The sequence below is a fragment of the Morchella importuna genome (genome assembly GCF_003444635.1).
Source record: "Morchella importuna strain M04M26 chromosome Unknown Morimp01GS018, whole genome shotgun sequence".
Classification (NCBI taxonomy): Eukaryota; Fungi; Ascomycota; class Pezizomycetes; order Pezizales; family Morchellaceae; genus Morchella; species Morchella importuna.
In genome coordinates this window covers 662,945-682,291 of record NW_025763415.1, presented here as the reverse complement: position 1 = coordinate 682,291, position 19,347 = coordinate 662,945, and the positions used below count along the sequence as shown (strand labels likewise).

The window sequence follows — 19,347 nt, the reverse complement described above, 5'->3', positions numbered from 1 at the left end:
GAAATTACTGACAGTACAAGCATAACTCTTAGCTATGATCACCGCACAACTCTTAAACGGATCATCGCTACTCCAAAACCCCACACGCCCGCCTCTTGCACCTCCGACTCGATACTCTCTCTACCCCTGCCTGTGTAACCTCCCCTCCCCTCCCTCCACCACAGAGCCTCAAGCCAAGCCAAGCTAAGCCAACCACCGCAAAACCCAAAACTAAAAACCTCGAAACCCAGGACCTATCAAAACCCACAACTCGCAACCCCACCACCACCACCACCACCACCACCACAATGCCTGAAATCGTCAAAAAGCGAAAACGCACCGCCCCCAAAAAGGACACAGAAGACACCGAATCCAGTGACAATGGCCCCGACGCAATGGAGATCCTGCGGCGGCACTTTGAGAGCCAGTTTGCGCCGCTGCCGGAGGTGAAGGGTGCCAAAAAATCCAAGGCTGCCAAGAAGGACTCGGGGAAGAAGAAGAAGGCGAAGACTGGGGTGATTGAAGAAGGTGATGATGATGATAGTGGCAGTGGGAGTGGGAGTGAGTGGGAGGGCCTCTCGGAAGAAGAAGATAAGAAGCTCACAGGTTCGTTTTTCCCTCCCTCTCTTTCTCTACATCTCTGCACTATCTACACTACAAACAGCACTAACACTCCGCACCGCAGCACCAGCGCCAGAAGTAATCCACTTCACCGCCAGCGACCCCCTGCTCAAAACCGCCAAGCTCCCCAAAAGCATCCTCAAGCCCTTCATCTCCACCAAACCGCCCGCCCTCCGCGCGCCCTCCCCCCCCACCACCGCCCCCTCCAAACCCGACGAATCCGACGAAGAAGACACCACCACCGAAGCGCACCACCTCCAAAACGACCTGGCCCTCCAGCGCCTCCTCCGCGAATCCCACCTGCTCGACGCGAACCTCGAAGCCACAGGCAAGAACCGGCTCAAAGCGATCGAGGCGCGCGTGCAGGCGCTGGGCGGGAGGGACCTGACGAAGCACAAGATGCCGATGGCGGCCCGGGTGTGGATGGAGAAGTCGCGCAGGGCGAAGGAGGAGAAGCGGCGGCGGGAGGCGCGGGAGGCGGGGATCGTGCTGGAGAGGGAGGTGAGGGTGAAGAAAAAGGGGGGGGAGGGGAAGAGGAGGGAGAGGGGGGCGTTTGGGCCGAGTGTGGGGAAGTTTAGGAATGGGACGTTGGTGCTGAGTAGGAGGGATGTGATGGATATTGAGGGGAGGGGGGAGGGGAAGGGGGGTGGGAAGAGTGGGAAGAGTGGGAAGGGGATGGGGGGGAAGGGGAAGGGGGTAAGGGGAAGAAGAGGAGGTAGGGGTGATGGTGGGGGGTCAATTAGAGCTTTCTTGCGTTTCTTTTGTCTTTTTGTAGATACCTAGTTATAGAATAGTCCATTCTTGAAACCTTCTTGGCCTCTTCTCTATAAACTGTTTTAGGATCATTTAAAGTTGAGAACCCTTCAGCCCGTACGGCCCTCCCAAGAGTCATTCCACGGAGAACTCAAAGGCTCTCCATTCCTCCTATGTAGGAAGGTAAAGCTACACGTACGTAAAACACAACAACAGCCATTGAGGCAATTCATTACTACGTACATGTAGGTACAGGCATGTTATGCTCTACTTCGCAGTCTGTAGCTCTGCCTTCAACAATTATAGCCACTATCTTGAAGTCAAGAGATATATATATACACGCCGGCGCGATCCGTGAACGGGAGGAATAACCAAATATAAGGCTTTACCGAAACTAACAACCATTTATAATTCGTGAATTACATAGCATAACTGCGCTAAAAGCAATTGTGAGTTTTGCAAATTGCAGGGGCTAATAAATCTCGATATTTTCTTTCTCTCTTGTGTTAGTAGCACTTGTTAGAGTAGAAGAACTCCAAAATCCCCACTCCACCACCCGCAACATTAATCAGCCGTGCAGCCAAGCACCCCAGCACCCCCACCAACGTCATCCCTCATCCCTCACCCTCATCCCTCACCCCGCCCATCTCAAAAACACCCAACCCAACCATGACCCTCCTCCGACCGCCCCTCCTCCTCCTCCGACGCCCTCTCCTCCGCCGCCGCCGCACCTACAGCACCCACCCCCCCCCCGCGCCGCCGCCAGCAAAAGGAATCGCCCTCCTCCCCGACCGCGCCCTCATCTCCGTCGCCGGCCCCGACGCACCGAAATTCCTGCAGGGCCTCGTAACATCGCAGGTCCCGCCGCCAGACGGGAATGGCACATACTCGTGCTTCCTGAACTCGCAGGTCCGTTCTCCCCTTCCCTTCCCTTCCCTTCCCTTCTCCCCCGGGGCACCTGACCGACTAACGGGGAAGAGAGGGAATCACAGGGCCGCATGATCTCCGACGCATTCATCTACCCCACCCCCACCCACGAGCCCCGCTACCTCATCGAGCTCTCCGCCCCCACCGCGCCGCACCTCCTCACCACCCTGCAGCGCCGCAAGCTCCGCAGCAAAATCACCCTCTCCCCCGTAGCCCCCTCCACACTCTCCGTCTGGGCCGTCTGGGACGACACCACCCTCTTCCACCCCGTAGCCCCCCCTTCCCCAGCAGCAGCAGCATCCACATCACCGACACCCGCGCCCCCGCCTTCGGCCACCGCCTCCTCGCCGCCCCCACAGACGCAGCATCAACCGGCCTCCCACAGGCAGACCCCACCCACTACAAGCTGCGCCGCTACCTCCGCGGCGTGCCAGAGGGGTCGGTGGAGCTGCCGGCGGAGGCGGCGCTGCCGCAGCAGAGCTGTCTGGACTATATGGGCGCCATTGACTACCGCAAGGGGTGCTACGTTGGGCAGGAGCTGACGATCCGCACGTACCACACCGGCGTTGTGCGGCGGCGGGTGCTGCCTGTTCAGTTCAGTCCTGTTCCTTTCCCCGCAGACGAGGAGGGGGAGGGGAGGGTGGTGTATGATCCGAGTATGGAGGTTCCGGGGGTGGAGGTGGGGGCGGCGGTGAGGAGGGTGGGGAGGAGGGCGAGGGCGCCTGGGGTCGTGCTGGGGCAGGTGGGGAATGTGGGGCTGGCGCTGTGCAGGTTGGGGGTTATGACGAGGGGGGAGGATGATGGGGGTGAGCGTGAGTGGAGGAGTGGGGACCAGTTTGTGGTGGGGGAGGAGGGAAAGGAAGTGTGGGTGAGGGCAGTGGTGCCGGAGTGGCATAAGGAGAGGGCAGAGGCTTTGAAGAGGTAGAGTGGTATGAGTGTAGGATATATATGTGGAGCGTAGATTAGAGGAGTGGGTACATATACATACATACATGTGCGTATAGCTAGTATAGTTACATGTAGTTTTTATCAGGTAAAGAACGCTGCAGCTTAAATGGATGCATGAAGAGGTATTTTTGACTCTTCGTATATTGTAGGTTACCGTCAGTATCCAACTCCTGCTCACATCACAGAATATCACTCGATGCCACATTCTCCTAAAAAAAGATCATTCCCCACCAACACCAAGAGACCGCTCATTTGAATGCCAAAGCCAAAAAAGAGAACTCAGCCCAATTACTTTCCCCACAGCCGCCACAGCCACTTCTCTCCATCAGTCCCTGATGCAAATCCCCCGGTATTACAATTACTCGTTGGTTAAACCCTGGACAGGCAGCGAGTTACCCTGCCCTCTTTAGAGTTAGCCTCCTCTGTGTGTCGCATTCAACTTTTTCAGTGCGAAAGGTGAAGAAGACTCGACTCAACTCACCTCCGAACACTCCGAACATCTCCAATTCCCACAACCTCAACACCACCATGGCCGAGTCAGATCCAGAGCCAATATCAGCTGCATCTACAGCGTCTACAAGTCTATCTACAGGTATTACTACTGCTGCTACTACTGCTACTGCTGAAGTGATGGCCCCCCTCCTGCCCGAGCCTTCGCCGTTCCTCGCGCCTCCCCCTCTGATCGGCACCTCCTCCTGCCCGTCCATAATCCACCTCAAGCGCGACCTGCTCATCCCCGTCTCCTTCGCGCCGTCCACTTCCACCCCCTCCGCCTCCACCACCACCGCCGAACGCTCCTCCCGCTCCGGCGCCCGCTCAGCAGACGGCATCCTCAACACCCGCTTCGGCGACTTCCCCCACGACACGCTCACCAACATCCCCTACGGTTCCCAAGTGCGCGCCACCGGACCTGGCCACAAGCGCAAGCGCAGCGGCGTACCCACCGACAGCGGCTTCCTGCATATCCTCGCCCCCACCGCAGAGCTATGGACAACCTCCCTCCCCCACCGCACGCAGGTCGTCTACACCCCCGACAGCGCCTTCGTTCTGCACAAGCTGTGCGTGCGCCCCGGTAGCGTGATTCTCGAGGCCGGTGCCGGCAGCGGCTCTTTCACACACGCCGCCGTCCGCGCCGTCTACGGCGGCTACCCCGACGGGCGTGAGGATGGCGGGAACATCAGCAAGGGCCGCAAGGGCCGCGTGTGGAGCTTCGAGTACCATGAAGAGCGGGTTGAGAAGCTGCGCGACGAGATTGGCCGCCATGGCCTCGACGGCCTGGTCGACATCGTGCACAGGGACGTGTGTAAAGACGGGTTCCTCGTTGGCGACGGCAACGGGGTGAGCCCTGGTGCTACGGCTATCTTTCTGGATCTGCCGGCGCCATGGCTGGCGCTGCCGCATCTGACGAGACGGATGCATGCTACGCCGCCGCTCCCTACACGGACGGGGCTCACGCCGACGCCGTCTCCGGGACCGGTCACGGAGCCGACTACGCCTGCACCGGAGACGACGAATCCCGCGATCCCGTCGGCGCTGTCGATGACGGAGACCGTCCGCATATGTACGTTCTCGCCCTGTATCGAGCAGGTGACGCGCACGGTGTCAGTGCTGCGGAAGCTAGGCTGGGTCGAGGTCGAGATGTACGAGATCCAGCACCGGCACCTCGAGGTGCGTCGAGCCCAGCGTAAGAGCTACACCGACGGCGCAGGACCCCGGAACGTCGACGAGGCACTGAAGCGCCTGCAGTGGATGAACGACTACCGTGTGCGGCGGCAGGAGCAGGATCTCCATGGCGAGGGGGTAAATGCTGAGGAGGCGGCGTCGCGGGAGATGGATATGGAGGGAATTACGGAGGGGCGATTGGTCACGAGGGGTGAGCAGGAGATTAAGACGCATACCAGCTATCTGGTATTTGCGGTACTGCCGAGGGAGTGGACTGAGGAGGACGAGAGGGCGGCGGCGGAGACGGTGCGGTCTACCACGAGGGGGCTGGTGGATGCGCCGGTTGTGGGGCCGGGTGAGATGTGGAAGTGGACGGGCGAGAAGCAGACGCCGAAGGTGTCGAAGAGACAGATGAAAAAGATGGAGAAGGAGGCGAGGAAGGCGAAGGAAGCTGGTGGAGAAAAGGCAGAAGAGGCGCCCAAGGCGGAAGAAGACGAGGATGAGGAGGCAAAGAAGGAAAGCGATGGGATGGAGGTCGATGCCTAATAGATAGCATAGATAGCATGCTTTTTTTCCCTTCCCGTTTTTGTAAATAGTTTTATAGTTAGTTCCCTTGCCAAAACCATCAGCTGCAAGACGCAGTCATAGCTCCAATAAATAGAAATGAAGCAGAAAAACAGGTCTTGATATCCTATCCAATGTGGTCCAGAGGTTGAGGCGCCCTTATGCCTTACCTCGGTATATATATATATTCGTCGAGGTATACTCCTACGAAACGTCTCAATACACTACAATCCTCTGCTCGCCTTGAGTAGACTTGGGTTTTCAAGAAGTCAATACTCTCTCTTGAATAGGACTAGGTGCTCAGGACATATGGGGATGAAGGTACCTCAGTTTCTGTCCATCAAAACATTATTCCTAGCATCTTTTTTCAAATAACAACATGATTGTTGTTAGCCCAATCCAAAACCTTGGGGAACTTCGAGTAATTCGAGGTAGAGGCCAATGGATACATCCTCTCTTCACCTCGAAGTGCACACTATTAGGCCTTGTTGAAGTGTGACGGGATGAATGTCGGTCTCAAGTATTAGCTGTATTAGAGCTTCAGTTATATTATTATCAATGTCTACTAGAGCTGATACAATCCATTTTATAGTAGGGCTCTAGGAGGACACATTGCTAAGAGCGAGTTCTCTTGCCAACGTGTCCTCCACCAATATATTCCACACTGTAACTTTACCTTCTTAAAAGTCACACATCCAACAACTCCAAACACTCACAGAGCAGACTTAGAGGAGGCGGTGGCAACGGCCGCGTTCTCTCGGGACTAGCGCACCGAGTGATATTTCATGACCAGACTCGGAGTCTCCGCATGATATTTCTACTTCCACACACTGTCCTGAAAACCTAAGTGCATTTTGACTCATCTGGTCCTTACTACATAGCACATATTTCTAGGTGCTTCTGCTACACCTTATACTCACCTGAAAATAGGGCCTGTTGGTATTTTATGTGGCAATCGGGCGCGTAGCTATTTACATGTATACCCACCATCCATGTACCCCCAATGCCATCTCGCCCATTTACACTTTGCAGATAGGACTAACACATTATCATGAGTTTCGAATCTATTTCGAATCTGGATTCCGCGCATAGGTCCAGGACTTCAGTATCACAAGGCCGAGTGATGACCCATGAAGCTATCATCGGCTTTGGCTCTACGGTGGGCTCGTGGTTTTACTGGATGATGGCACTGATTCGTTATACTTACGAGGTAATGCTAAATATTTTGGATTCTCCGGTAGACTAAGTCTGGGAGTTCTGAAGCTATAGCAGATAGAGATATGTGAGAGGGGGTGGGAGAAATCACGCGAGTGATGGCCTATGATCAAGACCATTTCACCACGGCTGACTAGGATGTAGTAATGGACAACTAGGCTGTAAGCTGTTAAAGGGTGAGAGCTAGTAAATCTATCGACATAATAGTATGTTTTGGCATACAGCAATAGATTAATCTTTTCTTAATGCTAAATAAGTTCTAGTAATAACCAGGCTATACTATGAGCATAAATAATCCCCCTTTGCATATCATAGCCCGACAAAACATCACCCTGGAGCAAGCATAGCTTCTACCAATCCTCAATATCCTCAATTTCCTCTTCCGCAGCCTTTTTTTGACCATGATTCTGTATCTGATCTTTTTGAACACTCCTCTCCCTTTTTGAAGTTTTCTGCTGACTTCTCGAGTACAAATTACCCTGTCCCCTCCAGCCGATCGGAAGTATGCTCCTTGACCTTGTAGACGCAGTTCCTGCTGGAACTGCAGGAGGCGAAGAAGCGATATTATGTCCGGAATTGAAGAACTTTGACGTCCTTTGAGCAATAGGGGAGCTACCAGCTGCTGAACTAGTATCTTCTGAGCTGGGGCCCGACCCCGATCCCACAGTAGCGCCAGCCATTGAAGGGGCGTAGGTGTTTTCTTTCGGACTATAGTTGGTCGGGAGTTCAGGTTCCAGATCCGATCTAGAGGGCAACATAACTTTTGGAGGCTTCAAGGATGATTTGAGCGGCATTGTTGTGCGCCGGCGAATTGGCTCTGGTGGTCTAGGCGGTTCAAGTTCTGGCTCGACTTCGTCATCGAGGCCAGCAAATACGAATGCCCTCCAAGCATTATCCTCATCTTTGTCGAATTCTAGGGTCCTTTCTGGCTCCTTCTCCTCATTGAGTATTGTATCTACTGTGGCAGAACACTTAGTTGGTACTTCGGCCTGATATTGGTTTCGGGGAGAGTATTACCAGGTTTCTCTATGGTAACTTCCTGGTCAACGGTTTCCTTCGCCTCCGTACTGTGATTGTCTCCCGGCTGAGCTTGTGGAGACCTAAGAAATTCTCTCCAGTTTTCTTCCTTGTCTCCATCACTTACCAAAGGAGGAGCCTTCACTGGTCTATCGTCCAGAGGCACTTCCGACGCATCTCTATATTCTAAATTTAACTTTCTGATAAAATCCTGTGATTGATTTTCCTGGCCCTCGACGTTTCCATCGCGCTTACCACCGGCAATCTGAGGAGAAATTCCTTCTAGGTTTTCGCGCTCTGGATGTTCCTCTAGAGTGTCAAACTCTGTCGAATGCTTTTGCGGGTACGGCTGGTTTAACTCCTGATGTTCATCCACTATATCTTCTTCTTCATTGACTGTGTGGTCCTTCAAAAACATTTCCCATCCACCTTGAGCCTCGCCTGTAGGTATTGAATCAATGGCTTTGCCCCCTTGAGATGGTCTAGGGGAAATATTTGAGCCCAGCATCCATTCTTCACCTTCATCCTCACCAGCAGATGAACTTCCAGAGGATGCACACGCAATTAAAGACTGATTCTGCATTTGCTGGACATCTTCCTGAATTAGACGGTCTAAGAAGTTGTTTCTATGAGTAAATCTATCATTCGACAAGTGTTCTCTACTCGTTCGTTTTTTAACTCTGGAGCTTTCTTGAGCATGATCATTATGAGTGATTTGGGTAAGTCTAGAGAGCATGACTCGGGACTGGACGGGTTTAGCTGGCAAGACCTCAAATGGACTGCTAGTCCATGTATCTGCAGCCACTTCATCAATTTCTTCAATTATGTCCCTTCCCTTTTCCTGGCCTGTGGAAACAAATTTATTGACCGGGGCCGGAGGCGACAACCCCCACTCTCGAGGGACCTGTGAATACGGGGCCAACGGTGAAGATGGGTAGCCACCGTTTATTTGCGTATCTCGATTGACTCTCCAATCATTCAAATTAAATCCAATATCCTCCGGAAGCCTCCTGAAATTTTCGACATCATGCTTTTTGCCGAACAGATTGGAACCCTTCAGGAGCATGGGTGGAGAATTCTCTTCCTGGCGCCCTTCAATATCAAATAGCATTGTTTCCTCAGAAATATCTGACATTTCCCTTCCTGATAATCCATGCTGTTCTGGGTTGCTCCCTCCAAACTGGGTGCTCTCACCACCAATCTGAACGAATCCCCCATCACTGAGATTGCGGAAGACACCACCGTTGAATCCCCTATGCTCACTACCTCGGTCAACAGATCCTCTCTCAAGTGAGGGATAACGAGGGTAGTTGGGCCCATCGGACCGGCCTTCATGACCATCTCCAATGCCTGCTTGATTAATAGGATCTAGAAATAGCTCAGGATTTCTCAAGATCTCAGGTGTAGCCCTTTCCTGGGGACGCACATTCACCGCCGATTGTTTGCTCCTCAAGACAAGTGGCCGTGCCAGTGTTGTACAAACCCAGCTATCTTTTTCTAACAAACGTTGTTTCTTTGTCTTTATATCACTGCTTCTATGAGTCCTATTTTCAGTTGATTTGTCTGCCTCTTCGACTAATTCTTCAAATGGCATCAGGTCGTGGGATATATCACAGGCCTTTCTTTTCTTTTGTGATTCCTGGGTTAGGATAATATCGAGCTCTGGAACGCGGGCTTTCCTTCGACCCCCAGAAACTGACGTGCCATCCCCAGCAAAAGCAAAAGATAGCGCTGCATGGGCGAGAGGGGTCGAGTTTTTGGCACGGACTTTGGCAAAGTAACTTTTTTGAATGCGGGCTGTGTCGGAAGATGGTTTACCGTTTCGAGCTCGACTACCACCAGTCCAGTTCATTGAGACAGGCGGTTGTTGAGAAAGAGAAGCTTTGAGCGGTAACAGGTTTCGTCAGTCCGTCAATAGCTTAACACAAAGCCACTTTGCAAGGTCTACTAGGTGTGTTCTATATTGTAGCTCTATCAAAGGATGATCATGAAGATGATGGGCTCCCTGAATGGGTTGTGGGTGTTGTCAATAAATAAGCTCTCAGCCGGGGCCCGAAGCGGGTAACAGCTAGTTGATATATGTAGTCCCAGAGGGGGTTATGAATATTTCTCGGCCTACCTCAGTTATTACCGAAACATCGAACTGCGTCCATGCGTTCGAAACAAATGCAGGTCAGGCCAGGGTAGGGTGAACAAGGGGAGCGAGGGGGAATACCAGTCCTCTTCAATGGCGCTGGCACTTTAGGAGAAAGCTCTGGAGTGGATAGCCAGTTTCATCAGTATTATAAGGGTAGATTGACCACTAATTTAATAATCTATCAACCCAAAACTTCAAGCCATGCATGAAAAGTAATTTGGATGATATGAATATTATCCCTATTCATGATTCTATGTACACCACTAAACTGTCCTCAGAACAGCTAAAATTGCAAAATCCTACCCAAACAGGCTTAAGACCGCAAATGGATCAAGAAAAAAAGTAATACACAAAAAATTAGACCCAAGAAAACAGAAAAACTTTTTGTAGCTAGCCATATATCGTACACGCTTATCCAGGATGGAACCAAGAAACCCTCAAGAATATATGCCCACAGATGCATACACAAATTCTCACAAGCCCCCAGTAGTAAGAGTTATTAAGTAATAGGCATCAATCATATCAAGCCAAGAAACCCGCACTGCCATCATCCCATTTTTTTGCATCATCAATCAGTAGCATTTAATCAAACTTCTTCTTTGACCCGGCAAAGTCACCGAATCCACCACGGTTGCGGCTGGCACCACCACCGCGGCCACCACGGTCACCACCGCCACGGCCGCCACGGAACCCGCCACCACGGCCACCACGGCCACCACGGTCACCACGGTCACCACCACCACGGCCGCCACGGAATCCACCGCGACCACCATCGCGACCACCACGGCCACCTCCGGAGGAGGGGTCACGGGGAGTGGAGAAATCAGTGCGGATAGCACGTCCGGCAATGAAAGCGCCGTTCATCTTCTCGACAGCCTCACGAGAGGAGTCAATAGAATCGTACTGGATGTACCCGAAGCCCTTGCGGTTACCAGTTTCACTGAATATAGTTAGTATCAATATACATAAATACAAAGGCATTGTAGGCGTTCTTACGGGTCGGTAGGGATCCTAAGACCGATGATGTTACCGAAGGCCTCGAACTCAGCCTTAACTGATTCCTCGTCGGCATCGAAGGCAAGGTTGGCAACGAAGACAGTGTCAGACTCAGGTGACTTCTGATCACCATACTGCTTGGCGCGGTTTTCGCGGGGAGCCTGCTCAGGACGGGGAGTGGAGTAGTCAATGTTAAGGGCACGTCCGTCGAGCTCTTTGCCGTTCATAGCCTCGAGAGCGGCCTTAGCAGAAGAGGCGTCTTCGTACTCAACGTATCCGAATCTTTATTATGTTAGAATAAATTGTTCAGGTTAAGTAGACAAATGGGAAGGCATACCCCTTGGAGCGGCCGGTGGCACGATCAGTGACAATGCGTACGGCGGAGATGGTACCGAAAGACTCGAACTCCCCACGGAGCCAGTCCTCGTCAATGCTCCATGAGAGGGAACCGACGAAAAGGTTCTTGGGGTTCTCGTCGGCAGCAGCAGCGGCTGGCTTTTCGGTCTTAGCCTTCTTGACGGTAGGCTCGGCCTCAGTGTCGGCCTTGCGCTTCTTGGAGGCGGCGGCTGGCTTAGAATCATCAGAGTCGCTGTCAGAGTCGCTGTCCGAGTCAGAGTCGGAGTCGCTGTCGGAAGCCTTGGCCTTATCAGATTCAGATTCAGAGTCAGAGTCAGAGTCAGAGTCAGAGTCAGAGTCAGAGGAATCGGAATCGGAGTCGTCGGAATCGGAGTCGTCGGACGAATCGGACTGGGAAAGAAAGGAGTTTAGGATAAATCCTAAGGAGACAAAATTTGGATTGGTAACTTACAGATTCCTTAGCAGCTGCTTTCTTCACCTCAGACTTAGCTTCTACCTTCTTGGCAGCGGGCTTCTCATCCTCAGACGAGTCAGAGTCGCTCTCAGAGGAGTCGGAGTCCGACTCCTCCTTGGCGACGACGGCAGGGGCATCCTTCATAGACTCGTCGCTGTCAGAATCGCTCTCCGAGTCAGAAGACTCGTCCTTAGCTACGGCCTTCTTAGCGTCGACTTTCTTGGGGGCAGGCTTGGTCTCCTCCTCAGAGTCGGATTCTGAGGAATCATCCGAGTCGTGAGAGTCATCGGAGTCGTCCTCAGAGTCAGATTCGGGGGTGGGGGCCTTCTTTTTGTCCTTCTTAGAGGACTTCTTGTCGACGACGGCGCTCGCCTTCTTGGCGATATCCTTGGACTTTGAAGAGATGGGTTTAGTGGTAGCGGCGGCCTTGACGGTGGTTGAGGCGTCCTTCTTGGAGGTCTTGCCGTTGGCAGACTTAACGGTGGATTTACCCATTGTGGTTGCGGGGGGAGTTGGGAGGAAGAAAAGGTGAAATTGTTTGGTGTAGAAGAAGATTGGGACTGGGACAGGAACAAAAGCCAATAAACCCTCAGTAGAAGATGTCTCTCAGAAAGAAGCCCTCAGTGCCCACAAAAATCAATTGTGAAATTGATTGATATGATTATGCCCTCGGAAGCCAACAAGCCAACTGAACAGAACGAGCCCTCAGATATGAGATTATAAGCCCTCAGATGCAAATTGCGGTGCGGCAAACTTCAGTCTTGGAGTGTGAGAATTTGTGTGATGAAGAAGGAGAAATGAGCGGAGGAGGGAAAAAGTCGCGTTGAAATAACTTTTCACAGCAGCCTAGGAAGTGCCAAGATTTCGCAAAAAAAAATTCCTCGTTCGCTTTTTTTTTTCTTTTTTCTCTCTGATATCGCTTGTGCATGTTGCGCGCTGCTGCAGTGTGCGACGTGATTTACTAGGTAAAGCCGCCCTAAACCGCTTTTGTATTGCTCATGCAGCAAACCCCGCTGCACCGTGGGGTGGACCCTGCCATTATATCAGTCTCAAATATGCGCGTGACTCGCATAACCCATCACGACTATGCGAAACTCCAAATTTTCCTTTGCACCTTACAACAGATCAAAAAATCGGCAAATAACCACGAATTAACGCCCAATTGAGCCTCTCAGCATGTTCTGTCTTCGCCGAATTCAACCGGCGGTCTCGCTGAGAGCTGTACGGACCTACTCCGTTGCAAACCCAAACGTTGTGAACCAGGCCAAACCACTGCAGTCCAGCACCCCCGGTGGTGAGGGCTCGCCGAGTGCTACGAGTACGTCGGCTGCACAACCGTTCTCAATACCGCTTACTCCTGCCGCGCCAAAGATCGCGGTGAAGCCAAAGATCACAGTGGTTAGTGGAACCATGGCAGGAACCCCGCTGAAGAATATCAACTACCTGAAAGGGAAGAGCGATCCAGTTGCTCTGGAAGACTCCGAGTATCCTGAATGGCTGTGGTCCTTGCTGGATAAGAAGACTACTGTGGATGGGCTAGAAGGAGAAGAAGTAGGAGATCTTTACTGTGAGCCCTCCCTCATTTATCTATCGGTATAACTATCTAGTACTAACGTACACCCCATAGCAAAATCTAAAAAGGAACGTAAAATCGCCAAAAAGCGTGCCGAAAAGGTCGCCGCTCTTCAGTCTCTCAACTCAGAGATCCGCATTCCCATCACTGAGCAAACCATCGATCTCCCATTTACCACCTCTCCCAACCATCCGTTCACCCGAGTCGTAGCAGCGGTTGGGGGTGTGGGTGAAAACATTCCTGGTGCGAAGCCTGGGTTAAGTAAGGCAATGAGACCATCAACGGTGGAAATTGGTGGGGAAGTGCAGGTCAGTGCAGAGGAGGCGCTTGCAGCGAGATTGGAGGTCAAGAGAGAGATGAGGAAGAAGAGTAGGGCTGCTATTAAGGAAAAGAACTTCTTGAGTACTTTGGGGAGGTAGATATAAGCACCGTAGGTAGAATATGGATTGACTTAGCAATGTACATATTTGGCAGATGCCTCATGTCTGAAAGGCGTGTTAACAGCTTGTCATGAAGTCTATAGAAATGAGCGCATACATGTAGTTTGCGGTGAAATAATTTTGAAGCCCTTGATATATATATCCGTCATAAACATTAAAAAGACGTTTATTGCACTACGTTGTATTCATTTCTCTCCTTTGAATAACCACTGCAAAGTCCTAACGATTTGTACGTATATGTACTTGTATTAGTTGCTGTCCGTATTTGAGCAATTCAGAACGTAAAATTGCGGCCATCATCGCGAACTTATTTCAACGTGCTCAACACCGACTCTCGAAGAAACCTTCAGACAACTAGATCTATAGATTAGGGATTGAAACGTATGTTTTTTCTTAAGTTTAGTTTTTCCTTAAGCTTAGTTCTCCCTTAAGTGCTTACAACCATGTAAACGTGGTGTACCCACTCTAAATGGGTACAAGATATGCACGATTCATACCAAGCGAATAAGGCATGGATGATGGTGCGGGTTATCCCTGCTCAAGGTCTCTGGGGCTCAAAATTAAGGCCCACAGCACATTACCCGGACGTCATGTCACACAACCCCACTATTGTTCTTTCACCTCTAGACGAAGCCACAATTTCCCCGAGTTCCACCGTCGCCCCCAACTATGCTTTTCTTCAGGTACCTGACCCCTACCCAGAATACTAAGAATCATATATCTAACACCTTTGCAGTTTTTTCAAGACACTTGTCGACCATGAGGTACACATACTCCCCGCAATCGCCCACGCCTTTCTCATTGCTCACATTGTCTAGGTTACAATTGAGCTCAAAAACGACCTTTTAATCCGCGGAACTCTCAAGTCTGTGGATCAGTTTTTGAACATCAAGCTAGACGAGATCCACGTTGTTGATGAAGCTCGGTATCCCCATTTGGTATCTACCCACGCGCATAAGACTCCCGGCAATGGAACTTTTAATTATTTACGATTTGAATTTAGTCAGCGGTAAAAAGTGTTTTCATCAGAGGTAGTGTAGTGAGATATGTGCACCTACCAGCAAACGCGGTGGATACGGCATTGCTGGAGGATGCGACAAGAAGAGGTTTGTTAAAGCTCCATCGCCCGGGAATCGGCCTTACGCTAATCTCAGAAATTTGCGAAATATAGAAGCAAGCAATGCGGCGGCGGCAAGGACACGGTAATTTTAGCTAAAATGAAGGAATTTGTTCGGGAAATGGACTGGTGCGAAGGAACATATAGCGGGATACCAGGGGAAAGAGGTCCTTTTTCCCAGGTCTATGTCTAATGAGCTCAACAAAGGTGTTATAGGACCTTAATATCACTACAGGTACTTGACCATTAGATATTGTGACTTCAGATATAGGTAGTTGAGCCGTAGTTACAAATATTCTTAGATTTGATGTGATAAGAGCCTACAGCTTTTCACAATTATGGATAGGGTTATGTTATCATCAACTATTACTAGGTCATGAGCGCCGAAAACTATGTCCTCTCATGACAATAGAAATGGAGTGAACGTCCAGGGGAAATTACCTACCAGTTAATTACTCGCGGTCCTGGTGAGATTGGAACATTGGAGACGATTTTATGGGCCGGGCTGAGACCAACAGACTCCATCTTTCTATCAACGAATTATGAGTGATTTTTCATGATGCCAATCGACCAAGGGAAGAAAAAAATCTAATACATGAGCTAATATGTTCAGTGGCACAATTTTAAATAGTGGAGTATGATATAAAAGTTCTGCTTTATGAACCATCGATATTCAAATGCAGAATGCATACCTAAACAAACCTATATGTTCTGCCCGATAGGCGAAATGTTCCAGTTCACGAACTGGGCGCCCGGTTGAGTTGATTTCCCCGATGGGATGACCAGTTCGTGAACTGGGTACCTTTACTGAACGGGGCACGATTGGGAAAGTATGAACTTTAATCAATAATTGTAAGGGAAAAAATTACCCATATATATACTCATTCATGCAACTCATTCGTTAAACCATGAGAATTCTTGTTAGTAACGAATTCATGGTTTTATTCTAGAATATCAAAAGGCAATTGAACACGGTTCTCAATTGGATTAACATAATATCAATCCAACTGAGTACTGCGATCGGCCAGAAGGAATATTTGGGAAATTAATTCTATTGGGGGGTACGTTTCTTATGTGCATTTACTTTCTGAATGGGGCAAAATCCTATGAATTTGTTGAACAGGTTAACCCGTTCAAATTTTGTACGGTGCTTCTGAGCAGCACAACCGGTTGGGAAAACTCACTGAACTGGGCGCCCAGTTCGTGAACTGGAAAAATCCGCGTATCGGGCAGAACATATACATATGTAACTACGTGACATTTTATAAGGGAGAAAGGGATTAGAGAATACTAACACCATCCTTCTCAAAACAGTCATCAAGATCTTCCAACCCACTTCGTTAGACTAACTTGAAGCCTACGCTTTAGGCCGTACATGCGTTAAACAAAATATTCACTTCGCACTTTCGGATTCCAACAACTCTATCACCTCTGTATTTCCTCCCTCCCTTGCGCATTCAAGTGCCGAAAGCCCCTCTGTATCTGACGCCGGTGCATTAACATCGGCACCATTTTCTAATAAAAACCTCACCATCTCGAGGTTCCCTTTCTCTGCTGCAGCTTGTAGTGCCGTTCTACCATAATTTGCACAAGGTTCTTCGTTGACCTGAGCACCCGACGCCAAAAGAAATTTAACGACTTCAAGGTGACCACTCTCCGCTGCAGCTTGAATAGGTGTCCGGCCCGACGTTTTACTGATCTTGGAATTCATTTTGGCACCTTCCTTCACCAATAACTTGACTAATTCCACATGTCCCGATTCCGAAGCGGCCTGCAGCGCTGTTCGGCCACACATTATGGCAGGTGGCATGTTGATATTGGCACCTCTATCTAAGAGTATTTTGGCAATCTCGATGTTTCCACACTGTGCGGCTGCCTGTAGCGCTCCCCGACCAGACGCGGAATACCCTTTGGCTTCCATGTTGGCTCCCGCGTCTAGGAGTATCTTTACTATTTCCACATGACCGTTCTCAGCCGCTGTTTGTAGAGCTGTTCGACCGCTTTCCTCTTGACTCGCGGGGGCATTGACGTTGGCGCCCTTTTGTATGAGAAATCTTACTATGTCGGTGCATCCCCTTTTAGCTGCTAACTGCAGTGTCGTCCAGCCATTGGTTTTAAAATCCATTCCTTCCTCTTCTTCATAATCCTCTTCACCTTCGTCTTTTTGAATTTTGAAAGGTGTAAGGTAGAAGACCATTTCAACAATTGTGGTATAGCCGACCGAAGCTGCTATATGCATCAAAGCTTGAGGTGTCCTTGCCCCAGTCATAGGATCAAACCTCTTAACATCCACCCCATATGATTGGAACAGCAATTTTAATCCATTTCGACCCAACAAAACCGTGGGATTATTGCTAATAGCTGGTGGATATTCCAAAACTTTCATTTCCCGCGCTTTTTCTACCTGCTGAACCAATATCTCGGTATCTTGAACGCTGAGGTGGACTCCTAACTCTGAAAGCTGGCATCTAATCATATCATTTTGATCGATAGGCAGTTCTGACATCCATCTGGAATGCATGGCATCCGCTGCAGTGATCCGGCCCGGAGGATAGGGAGCCATCAGATCTTTGATGAATTGTATCCCCCTGCTGCTCATCTTGTGTTCGACTAGACGATGAATGGGGAGTTGGGTTCCGCCGTTGCAGTACCGTATCATATAATCCAAATCCAATGAGTCAATTATATTAATTCCGTCCAGTGCCGTATACTCTGTAAGTGTTTCCGTTGGTGGGAGTGATGAATCTGATTGTAACGTCCCATCCTTGAATGGTGTTTTCATCGTGTAAATCTTGTATATAAGACAACCCAAAGCCCACATATCCAAAGACGTTGTATATGATCCACGCGTCATTTGATTTTCGGATAATGCTCCAAGCATCTCTGGAGCCATGTATTCTTGGGTTCCGATTAATGTGTAAAGGCCCGAGCCTTCCGTGGATTTTGATAACCCAAAATCGGTCAATTTGACTCGTATTGGCGATTTTGAAGCTAACAGAACATTCTAAGAGACCAGCCATTAAAAAGCGCACATAGTCATGGTAAAAAATATGAAGTCAAACCTCTGGCTTTAGATCGCGGTGGCAAATTTCCCTTTCGTGTAAAAACGAAAGTCCCTCTAGAATTTGTTTGGTGATCTCCTTGGTATTGGCCTCCGTTTGTGGTCCATTGGCAGCAAGATATTTGCCTAAGTCGCCCTCGCCCATGTACTCCAGCGAAAAGTACGTACTATCGTTATCTTCATACCATCCTAAGAATTCTACAAAGAGATCTGGTCTCTGATATTTCATCACCTCAATATCAGTATCTTTTAAGGAAACAAATAATTCAGTGTTATATATACCTTTTTGACCATCGTTAAGCACACCAGTTCACGCCTCAACATGGGGCTTTGCACTCCCCTGATTTTCTTGAGTGCTCTTCGCTTTCCATCTGTGTTTTCTTCGAGTGCAACTTCTCCAAAACCCCCACTCCCAAGAATTTTCACAGTTTTCCAAATATTGGGCTCTGGTTGCAACTTGAACTGGTGGACATCGATTGTTGTGGACGTCATGTTCGATCGTAAATATAAAGGATTATTCCTTGTAAACTTGATCGTGTATATGCCCCTGTGTATATCTGAATATTTCTGATTCTGATGTTCTCAAGAAATCCTGGGTGTATTTAATTTTGATCGCGAATGTCTGCTCTATCTAGTGAGTGTTCTTCGGACGTATATATAGGCGCGCTCAGTATTTAATTTAGCGCCTCCTGATTTTTGCCAGCGCCTATGATTGCTTGCCTGATCTGCAGGTGACGTGGATTACACAACCAACCAGGGTCATTCAGCATATATTTAGAACTATTCGAATATATTTGCAGACGGATTTCTCAATTGGCGTATGCTCGCGAGAAAGAAAAAAATACCAGGCAGACACGCATCTATGGACCCACAATGGCTCCGGCTTGGCCTCCGTATAAGTCAAATATTGCATGAGACACCTCATTTCTGTGGAGTACCTAGGTACATGTAGTTGTGTAGTATGAAGGTTGAGACCCAGCTGTGTCCGCAAATATTATTCGAAATTGCAAGTATGTTGACATGCTAATCATATCGGATACCCGCGCGTTAACTGAGCCCTAGGAAATTTTGTAAGGTTGTTGCTATTAAGAAGTCTCGGGACTTGATTATGCGTTATGAATACATGTAGTCTTCATAATATATCCTTGGCCCATAAATATTCGTATTCTTGTAGGCATCAATAGGGCACTGAGATCTTGATTGAGGTATTACTTAGATTTCGCGCGCGCCAACGTGTAAGATTCTTATAGTGCCCCCTAATTTTAAAAGGTGATCATGACAAACATGAAAAGTTCTCTGTAACTTTACAACCACGATAGATAGAAACCTGTTAGAACAGATTATTATGACCTCTAAGATTGGGTGCACCATACGGCCAATTTTGTGTTGAGTGGCACCGTAGATAGTCACCGTCAACACGAGGTACCTTGATATGAAATATTCCATTAGTCAGATGGTTTTTTTAGGGGCTAATGCATCGTTATAATTCAAGCATTTAATCAATGAGAGTTGATCAGTTTGTGTGG

The 19,347-nt window shown here is 49.5% G+C and overlaps 7 protein-coding genes across 7 annotated transcripts; 4 read left to right on the top strand and 3 right to left on the bottom strand.

Moving 5' to 3' along the window:
- Window positions 1-287: 287 nt before the first annotated feature.
- Window positions 288-3,205, top strand: LAJ45_06345 (uncharacterized protein; the record flags this gene model as incomplete). The annotated part of the gene is made up of 5 exons (XM_046115909.1): window positions 288-585; window positions 665-1,315; window positions 1,934-2,262; window positions 2,346-2,549; window positions 2,666-3,205. 5 exons carry the CDS (start codon window positions 288-290, stop codon window positions 3,203-3,205), a joined length of 2,022 nt encoding a protein of 673 aa, XP_045971018.1.
- Window positions 3,206-3,756: 551 nt separating this feature from the next.
- On the top strand, window positions 3,757-5,436 carry LAJ45_06344 (uncharacterized protein; the record flags this gene model as incomplete). Its single annotated transcript, XM_046115908.1, has 1 exon — window positions 3,757-5,436. One exon carries the CDS (start codon window positions 3,757-3,759, stop codon window positions 5,434-5,436), a length of 1,680 nt encoding a protein of 559 aa, XP_045971017.1.
- A 1,583-nt stretch (window positions 5,437-7,019) lies between these two features.
- LAJ45_06343 (uncharacterized protein) lies at window positions 7,020-9,538 on the bottom strand (the record flags this gene model as incomplete). Its single annotated transcript, XM_046115907.1, has 2 exons — window positions 7,020-7,627; window positions 7,687-9,538. 2 exons carry the CDS (start codon window positions 9,536-9,538, stop codon window positions 7,020-7,022), a joined length of 2,460 nt encoding a protein of 819 aa, XP_045971016.1.
- An 867-nt stretch (window positions 9,539-10,405) lies between these two features.
- On the bottom strand, window positions 10,406-12,125 carry LAJ45_06342 (uncharacterized protein; the record flags this gene model as incomplete). Its single annotated transcript, XM_046115906.1, has 4 exons — window positions 10,406-10,763; window positions 10,820-11,101; window positions 11,157-11,566; window positions 11,628-12,125. The coding sequence occupies 4 exons, from the start codon at window positions 12,123-12,125 to the stop codon at window positions 10,406-10,408; spliced, it is 1,548 nt and encodes a 515-aa protein (XP_045971015.1).
- Window positions 12,126-12,806: 681 nt separating this feature from the next.
- Window positions 12,807-13,622, top strand: LAJ45_06341 (uncharacterized protein; the record flags this gene model as incomplete). Its single annotated transcript, XM_046115905.1, has 2 exons — window positions 12,807-13,197; window positions 13,258-13,622. The coding sequence occupies 2 exons, from the start codon at window positions 12,807-12,809 to the stop codon at window positions 13,620-13,622; spliced, it is 756 nt and encodes a 251-aa protein (XP_045971014.1).
- A 690-nt stretch (window positions 13,623-14,312) lies between these two features.
- LAJ45_06340 (uncharacterized protein) lies at window positions 14,313-15,068 on the top strand (the record flags this gene model as incomplete). Its single annotated transcript, XM_046115904.1, has 7 exons — window positions 14,313-14,326; window positions 14,380-14,407; window positions 14,462-14,581; window positions 14,647-14,749; window positions 14,815-14,845; window positions 14,977-14,995; window positions 15,063-15,068. 7 exons carry the CDS (start codon window positions 14,313-14,315, stop codon window positions 15,066-15,068), a joined length of 321 nt encoding a protein of 106 aa, XP_045971013.1.
- Window positions 15,069-16,153: 1,085 nt separating this feature from the next.
- LAJ45_06339 (uncharacterized protein) lies at window positions 16,154-18,313 on the bottom strand (the record flags this gene model as incomplete). Its single annotated transcript, XM_046115903.1, has 3 exons — window positions 16,154-17,764; window positions 17,823-18,038; window positions 18,104-18,313. The coding sequence occupies 3 exons, from the start codon at window positions 18,311-18,313 to the stop codon at window positions 16,154-16,156; spliced, it is 2,037 nt and encodes a 678-aa protein (XP_045971012.1).
- Window positions 18,314-19,347: the final 1,034 nt, after the last annotated feature.